An 8,248-nucleotide genomic window follows, 5' to 3' on the forward strand; every position below is an offset into this window, starting at 1 on the left:
TTCAGCTGTTTGCTGAACTGTAACTGGGGATGAAAATATGCTTTTTCTCTTGTACTTATGCTCAGTGTGTACAGCTGCTTGTGTAGGTTTTGAAATGGCCACAGAAATCTTGATTCTTTAACACATCCTTCTCCATGCTGCTCTGGAGGGGACAAGCTGCACTATAGAACAGGATCCCCAGTGGGTGGTTTCTTTCCACCAGAATAACTTCTTTGCCCATACTTGAATACCTGTTGGCACGATGGTTCTGAGCAAGTGGGGTCTTAATCTACAGCAAGAAGACAGAGTGATAGGAGGGGAAGGCTCAGCAAGTATATTGGTGTTTATGTCACTAGCTGGTGGCTTTCCCATTGTAGCTGCTGAACTAGAGCAGTTGTGCGTTGCCGGACTTTGTGTGTCAGTGGGTTATTTGTTTAAATTGGCTTTACCTCTGTGGTATCTCAAATCAACCTTTTAGTCCAACTGCTTTTAATGTTGTTACGGCCACCTATTTGGTTTTAGCAAGATCTGTCCTTCAGATCTTCTCCTGTTCTACCTGTCTGCCAAAATATTTTGCTATGGATATAGAGCTGGTGGGATGCAGTAGACTGTTCATGTTTGGAGACTGAGTTTAGGTAGTACCCCTCTCTTTCTGAAAAGATTTCTCTGGTTGGATCTATGAATCAAAGCAGTTTGCTCTTTTGGGAAGTAAGAACCTGCCAAAATCCATGCACAGCTGCTGGGGTTATTCTTTGGGCTACACAGCCAAATCAACCAGAAAAGTCTCCTGCTGCGTCTTTGCCAGGTCCTCTGGCTAGTTTAAGTGGTTCCCACTTTTGCCTGGAGCATAACATACTGCTTTGCCAGCCTTTTGCAGAAAGCTGCCCTTGTCGTTCTGTCCTTCTAGCGAGAGAATCCCAGAAAACACCATCTGAACACTGTGTGCCTGCTCTGCTCATGCTCCCATGTTCTGGGACTTATACCAAAGAGGAAATGTATGCTAGAAACAGGTGTGGTTGCAGAAATCTGTTCAAGCAAACTTGAACTGTGTCTGTTGAAATCAGTTCTTCCTTTTAAATCAATTAGGAAGGCAAGGAAGCTCACCTGTGTCAGAAGCCACTTAAGGGCAGAAGTGACTATGTTCATTTTTGGAGAATGTCAGATTACCATTCTTATGGCCCTCAAGCTAGGGGAGAGTTAGTTTCCTACTTCGAACCCTCTACTGATGTCAGCAGAAGACTTACACAAATGCCTGATTAGATTATGCCCTCACTGTAGCAATAAAAACCACTTATTAATGTTGTTTAGGTATTTAGGTATCTTACATAGCACTTGGCTAGTAGTAGAGAATCTGCTACCCCTTGGATCTATGGCTAGTTCTCTTGTTTTTCTTTTTCCTCCTTGCAATTGTTTCTCCCTCAGTATTTCATTACCTAATATATTACTAAATAGTCAATGAAACAAAGATCACCCACACTAAAAATGGTGTGTTTAGGGGCTTCTGCTCTGGTGAGATTAAATGTTGATGGGAAATACTGCTTTTACTAGTTCTAGCTTTCTGCAGAGTGGGGTGCCCAACCTTATTCTATATATATATATTTTTTTTTTTTCAGTCGATGCCTATCCTGGTAATTGCTTTGTTAACTGTGTGTTCTCTCTTTCTTTATTCTCCTGCCTAGCATTCTGCAGAGGGCGTGTTGTGAGGGTGCCCAAAGGTCCTCTTATTCGAGTCGTGGGCACGGAGGTAGCAATCCCTTGCAGTGTTAGTGACTACGATGGACCCAGCGAACAGAACTTTGATTGGGAGTTCTCACGGGAGACTGACTTCGTGCGGATAGTGAGTACCTGGGACTCTACATTCACCTCTGAGGAGTACCAAAAACGTGTGGGCCACGGGGATATCAAACTGAGACGGAGCAGCAACGATGCTGTGGAACTTGTGATTAGAAACATCCAGCCAACTGACCAAGGGAGATACAAATGCTCCACGCCCAGCACTGATGCCACCGTTCAGGGAAATTATGATGCAGAGGTCCAAGTGAAAGGTATTTCTGAAGAGTGAGGTGTGCTCTAAATTTGTTTTTGATACTGATTATATATATACCCTTAAGATTGTTGAATTTCTCTTGCTTATGAGCATTGTGATTACTTTTTTTTTCTTCTCCCTGTTCCTGTTTAATTCTCCTAAACCCAAAATTGAAAATTTGGAAGTATGATAGCAAAAGCAAGTGAGGAGAAGTGAAGAGAGGCTGTTTACTATAAACACCACTTTCCTTTTTTTCTGTCCAGTAAAAATGTAAATAAAAACGGGAGAACTGAGCAGTGGGTTTTCTGAAGATGTCTGCAAATATTTAATGTCCCTAAGCCTCTGGGTAGAGGGGCTAACTTCAGGTAAAAAACACATCCTGTCTTATCTCTTATTTACAGTGGCATTTAAGGATCTTTCTACATGAAGGAGTTAATCTTCCTTTTCCACTTTAGCAAGTTGATACTGCAGCCATGCCCTAGTTTTGCACTCTCATTTAGGGTTCTTCAGTAATAACTTGGGAGACTATTTTTTTCAAGTGTCTTAACTTTTACTCGCATGAAAATCGAGATGGTTCGGGATGAGAGTAGCCAGAATGATGATGTTTGGATGAGAAACTAAAGCAAGGGGAAGGATAAATGAATTTGAATGCTTGTCTTAGCTTGTTTAAAGTGGAGCCCTTCCTTTAATGGATTTTCAGCTGAATTTCCTTGTTCGTGGAATGTATTTATGTGTGGAAGAAGGAATGATTGGCCAGGTATTGCTCCGTTGTAGTTTTACTGCCTCATATCTGAACATGTCAGTGTAGGTGTTCTCTTCTTGCTTCTGTTCTATGATGCTTGTGTCTTTTGGTCTTTTTTTTAATAGTGATTTCTGATGGCTTATCGGTGAGTGGTTCAAAAGCACGTTCCTCAATGTCTCTCAGGCTGTCTGAGGGCGACTCCTTCAAGTTGCGCTGCTCAGCAATTACCACCTCACCAGAGCACACTCACCTGCATGTGACTTGGCAGATCAAAAGTGGATCAACTTGGCGGGACATCCTGTCTTTGACTCATGAGGGCAAATTCCAGCCGGGTCCTGGCTATGAAGAGCGCTACCGTAATGGAGATATCCGCTTGGACACGGGCGCGAATGACACGTATCAGTTATCGGTATCCCAGGCCTCATCGGTGGATGGGGGTGCTTACAGGTGTCTCGTGAGCGAGTGGGTGAGAGGGGCAGATAGCTTGTGGCAGAAGATTCAAGAGAAGAGCGTGGAGATAGCAAGTGTGGCAATCCAACGGACTGGTGAGTATTACTGATGGGCTGGGGTCACATCTGATAGCTACAGCAGTGCTTTGAGATACTTTGAGAGCAGAATAGCTGGCCTGTTTACATCTGAGTTTATAGAAAATGCTTGGCATAATTTTTCTAGCTTTTATTTTGGGGGGAAGAGGAATGATGGCGTGGAAGCATTGACTGGAACCTCTTAGGTGCCTAAACCTAGATTTTCTCAGCTGTGGTTCACTCCAGATTGCTTCTGGTTTTTATACTTCTTAGACATTGTATTTAACCTCTGAGCACCCCAAACCTTCCCCCTTCTCTCTCATTAACATAGGGTTGTCCCATAGCACTAAAGAGCTGCACTTTCCCTGTAAAAGTGGCTTGCTATTCAGTGACAGATGTGAAGCTTTTCTGTATGTTGTTTATTAAAATAGAGTAGAAAGATCAAGAGAAAGGAGGAAGGCAGTGATAATTTAACAGGACAGATTATCCAGTGATTTTTATCACTGACACTGGATCACTGGTCTGATTGCTCCACCATGTTGACAAGTGTCTAGGGCAGTAATGGTCTGTTACACACATCATTGTGTGCTTGACTAAGGAGACAAAAATACATGTAGTGCTGTGCTGAGGATATGCAGATATCCCTGCCCATATAGATTTCAGGAGTACATGCACTGAACACTTAATTGCATTAGCATCACCTCTGCTTTCCCTCCTCCAACTAGCAGTGGTAATGCATCTTGTCATTCAACAGGTGGAAAAACAGGCAATGATGGTCTCTCAGAAATGTGAGATTATGATATTTTAGAAGTGTTCAGACAGTAAGAGTATCTTTTAATTTTTGTAATCCTTTAATTACTATAGGGAGAACCCAGAACTGCTGGAGTATGTTTTTGGCTAGCTCGTTTGGGTGTAGTGTTAGTATCCTGGGGGTACTGTGAAAGCCTGTGAAATCTGACAGGATCAATCTTCTCCCTCTTTTTCAGGGTGTCTGCTACACAGTGAAACTTGCAGGTGCTCTCTGCTGAGGCAGAGCTTGCTTAATTAAGAGCTGTAATTCTCTATTTTGTCTCATTTTTGGAGGGTTTGGTTTAAATAGGTGGGATTTAATCAGTGGCTGAAAACAGGGTGAGGATGGCCAGGAGCAGTAGTAGTGCAGTTTTTTATATATAGTTTGGATGTGCAGTTTTGTTATTTTGGTGTGGTTGTGTGTGTGGGGGTTGTTTGTGTGGTTTTTTTTTGTTTAGGGTGGTTTTTTTGCCTTAATTTTTAGGTTAGTCATTGGCAGCATCAGTACTTTGTCAGGGGCATGAAGGCTTTTTTTTAAAGTTATCCTAAATGGGATAGGTTATTCTCCAGCAAAACGTTGTGGAAACTTTTACGCGTACAACCTGTAGTAGGACCTGAAGAGCATCTTGTGCTGACATCTGAAACCTCTGCACTTGCATGCTAAAATGACCTTGAGTTGTAAATGGTATGCCTGGTTGCTGCACTTCCTTCATTCTCACCTGCTGAAAACTATGGGGTTGAATTTGTAGAAACAAAACAAACAAACAAAAAAAGAATTAATGTATCTAATGAAAAAAGTCATGCACAGGTTACTTGTGTAACTTTTTTCTGTTGTTGCTCCTCTTGCCTATCACTTTCATCTCCTAAAATCACGACATCTTTGGGTCCGACTTTGTTCTTGTATGTTCTTTTTTTTAATAGTGCCTTGCACAACAGGCATATAACCCTAAGTGAGGCCTTCAGACATGTCTTTAGCCAAAAAAGGAGCATTAAGGTATACATATGGGTAAACTCTTTGGGTCCCTCTGTATGCATGTACTGCCAGATTTTGAATGCCTGTCACTATTTCATGAAGACAGAAGTGTTCCTTAGAGAAATGCTGCTCTTAACCTTGCAGATGAGCCTTATTTTGTGCTCTGGCATTAGTCTGTTAAATTAACTAGGTTTTCCTACTGACTCCAATCCCATGATAAAACAGTGAGGGAAGTCCTGATGAGATGCTCGTCAGACAGTGGACTTTGCTTTACCACGCAGGTGGGGTGTGCTACCTTCTGTTCAGTTTGACTGCTCTGTGCTATCAGGTGGTGAGTGGCGAGATGAGTATTGCTGAGTTTTACTGTCAATAGTTGTGGCTGCTTAGTTTGGCTCTGGCCTTTATAGGTTGTCTCTTGTTCCTGTTGATAATCCTAGAAGCCTTTTACAGATGGGTACCTATTATGTAGTAGAACATGGTTCTACATAGAAGTCGCTAATCTGCACCAGAGGTGTAGCTGCCTGTTTGGGGCAGGAATCTGTATTCTTGCTTGTGGTCTTGGCTGTACATCTGAGAAGAGGCACTGCTGTAGCAGCCCTGTCTACTGGCCTCATCTGAGACTTTAAGAGCAGCTGCATTACAGAATGTGGGAACAATGCTGCACTGAGATCCAAATCTAATCTTTAGGCAATGTAGAATGAGGGAATGAGCAAGTGAAGACATGTGGTGTCCAGGTAACTTGGTGATTGATTTGTACTGAGGTTTACAAACAACACACCCAGCACCCATGGTTCACCTCTCACCAGTAACTAAGGCCAGCTTTTCTACTGCCTGTCTTGACTCTTTTGTCCCATGGCTTTCTTTTGGCAAAGCTATGGCCAGCCTGGTAACCTACAGAATGGAGAAGGTCCAGTTTGAATGCTGGGTGTGACCATATGTGCTGTGTATATTAAAAATATTCACTGGCCAGTGGAGGAGCTTGAATGTGTTTTAAGTGGCTATTGGCATTGCTTTAAAGTTCCTTGTGTGTGTTGGTCACAGCAATAAGTGGAGGAGCTGGCAGTATAAGCAGTTATTGCTACCTTCTGTTTGCTTCCATTTCATGTTTCTGCAACACACCTCAGGTCAGTCAGGACTCCAATATGTGGTCGTGGCTGCTTCTCATCTAAATCTGTTCTGTTAGAGGAGCTCAAAACCATTTCAGGCAGAAACCAAGTTGAGTTCTAATGTAGTTCCTAGTGATTTCAGTGGACATTTTCTCTTCTGACACATAGTCCCAAAATACCTTGACCCTCCTGCGAGAATGGAAAATCCTGTACACGTTTTCCTGCTGTGCAAAGGTGTTGTGAATTGGTTTGTGGTTGGAACAGAACCATCATGGACCAGTTGCTGTTGAGTTATAAAAACCCGGTTCTCCCTCCCTTCTTCCCCCTGCCCACATCATGCATCGCTTCCTTGACTGATAATGTGTACTTCCCTTGTAATAGATCATGAAGCTCAATATCCAAGAGGCATTTGAAGGTAGAGCTGCTGAGCTACTTCAGAAGCTTCTGTAATAGAATGTGAAGTCCTGGCTAACTTACAGTGGGGTCTTTTTAAAAAAAAAAAAAAAAAAAAAAAAGTATTTTTTTGTTTGAATTTTTGTCTCTTCATTTCTAAGCTCTAGATGTGGTCATCTCAACAAGCAATGTGTCTGTGACTGAAAGAGACTCCCTGGATCTTACATGCAACATCACAACAGACAGGAGTGGTATTTTCCAAGCGGAGGTGATGTGGTATTTTTCTGCATCACCTGATGATACCTTGTCAGATGTTCAGATTTTGCTGAGCATGGACCGGGATTCTGTTGTCAGTGATTCAACTCTCATCAGCCTGAGCCATGTAGATAGGAACTCCTATCACCTGTTGGTACGTGATGTGGAAGTGGAAGACTCTGGCTACTATTTCTGCCAAGCAGCTATCTGGGTACCACTGCACAACGGGAGCTGGCATAAGGTGGTGGAGAGGACATCTGCACCAGTTAGTGTGGTGGTGACAGCATTAGGTGAGTGATTCTGCTTTCAGACTGTGGGTAACGTACTGCTCATTCCTTGGACGTGTCAGAAAAGGGAGAGGACCTTGCAGAATCTCCTCTGTGCAAGTTTTGCTCTTGTTTGCATCTATCATCTATATGTAAGGTATCTCTCTCTCACATCTAAAAATACTGATCTATCCTATGGGGTTTTGGGTTCTCTTCCAACATGTCCCACCCAGACATTCCACTTTCTGGTGTCATTGAACAGTCTGCAACTGGGAAATAGAACGTAAATGCTTGCCTTGACAACAGGGCCAGCTTCAGCCCCTGGAAAACATGTTGTCACTTTCCACCTCCATCATACTGTTAGCAGGGCTCTGATCCAGAAGTAGGCATTCTGTCTGAGCTCTGAACACAGTGATCAGATGCTTCTCCTGATTTTTATGAGTCATATGCCATAAAAATTATTTCCAATGGAAACTTAATAATGAATTCTAATATCTTTAAAAGTTCTTGAATTTTTGTTTTGTTGTTTTAATCACTAGAGAGACACCACATCCTACTGATGTATTTAGAATGGAACATGACTTTATAATGCTTTAGTCTCTTCCCTCAACACACAAGTCTATTTTATGAGACCATGTCACATAGCTGTTCAGTAGTGTGACTGCGTAAGAGAGACCTGGCTTGTGACTTACTTAATGCTAGCAATGTTGATTAACATAGTGGCCACTAGAACAGATTTTCCTGCAGTATTTAACACCCCACTCAGTGTAATGCATTTTTCATCATTCAGTGCTAGAGATGAGTATATTTTTAGCCTTTTGGACAAGCAAAGGATTATTAGTGCACTTGAAGTTACAGCTCCCACAAGTTACATCAGTATTTCTGCAGCAAGTTCTTTTAATTCACCAGTGTGTGTGTGTAAATCTACTTAAATAGAAGCTTGATGATCTCTTTATTATCTCCTTCCGTTATCCCCCAGTTGTTCTTAGTGGTTTTCCCTTCTTACAGCTCTAATACTGTCAATGTCCACACTTTTTTGCAAGGGGCTAGTTAGACGCAGCTGTGTTTAACAGTTGCTCATTTAAGACTTGTTGGCTGAAGGAGGAACAGAAGCTGTAGGTAAGAGATTCAGCAGCCTTATCTGATCTACCTGGCCTACAGGAACAGGCTGACAGTATCTTTCGCTACACACCTT

The 8,248-nt window shown here is 42.3% G+C and overlaps 1 protein-coding gene across 1 annotated transcript in view; it reads left to right on the forward strand.

Moving 5' to 3' along the window:
• Window positions 1-1,658: 1,658 nt before the first annotated feature.
• PTGFRN (prostaglandin F2 receptor inhibitor) overlaps window positions 1,659-8,248 on the forward strand; it is a gene marked incomplete at its 5' end in the record, with an annotated part of 37,330 nt that continues 30,740 nt past the window's right edge. The window contains 3 exons of the mRNA XM_010295839.1: window positions 1,659-2,024; window positions 2,873-3,292; window positions 6,694-7,077. Of these exons, the coding sequence (XP_010294141.1) occupies window positions 1,659-2,024; window positions 2,873-3,292; window positions 6,694-7,077 (1,170 nt within the window). The remainder of the gene's footprint in view (window positions 2,025-2,872; window positions 3,293-6,693; window positions 7,078-8,248) is intronic.

The sequence above is a fragment of the Phaethon lepturus genome, unplaced genomic scaffold (assembly GCF_000687285.1).
Source record: "Phaethon lepturus isolate BGI_N335 unplaced genomic scaffold, ASM68728v1 scaffold14021, whole genome shotgun sequence".
In the NCBI taxonomy this organism is placed as follows: Eukaryota; Metazoa; Chordata; class Aves; order Phaethontiformes; family Phaethontidae; genus Phaethon; species Phaethon lepturus.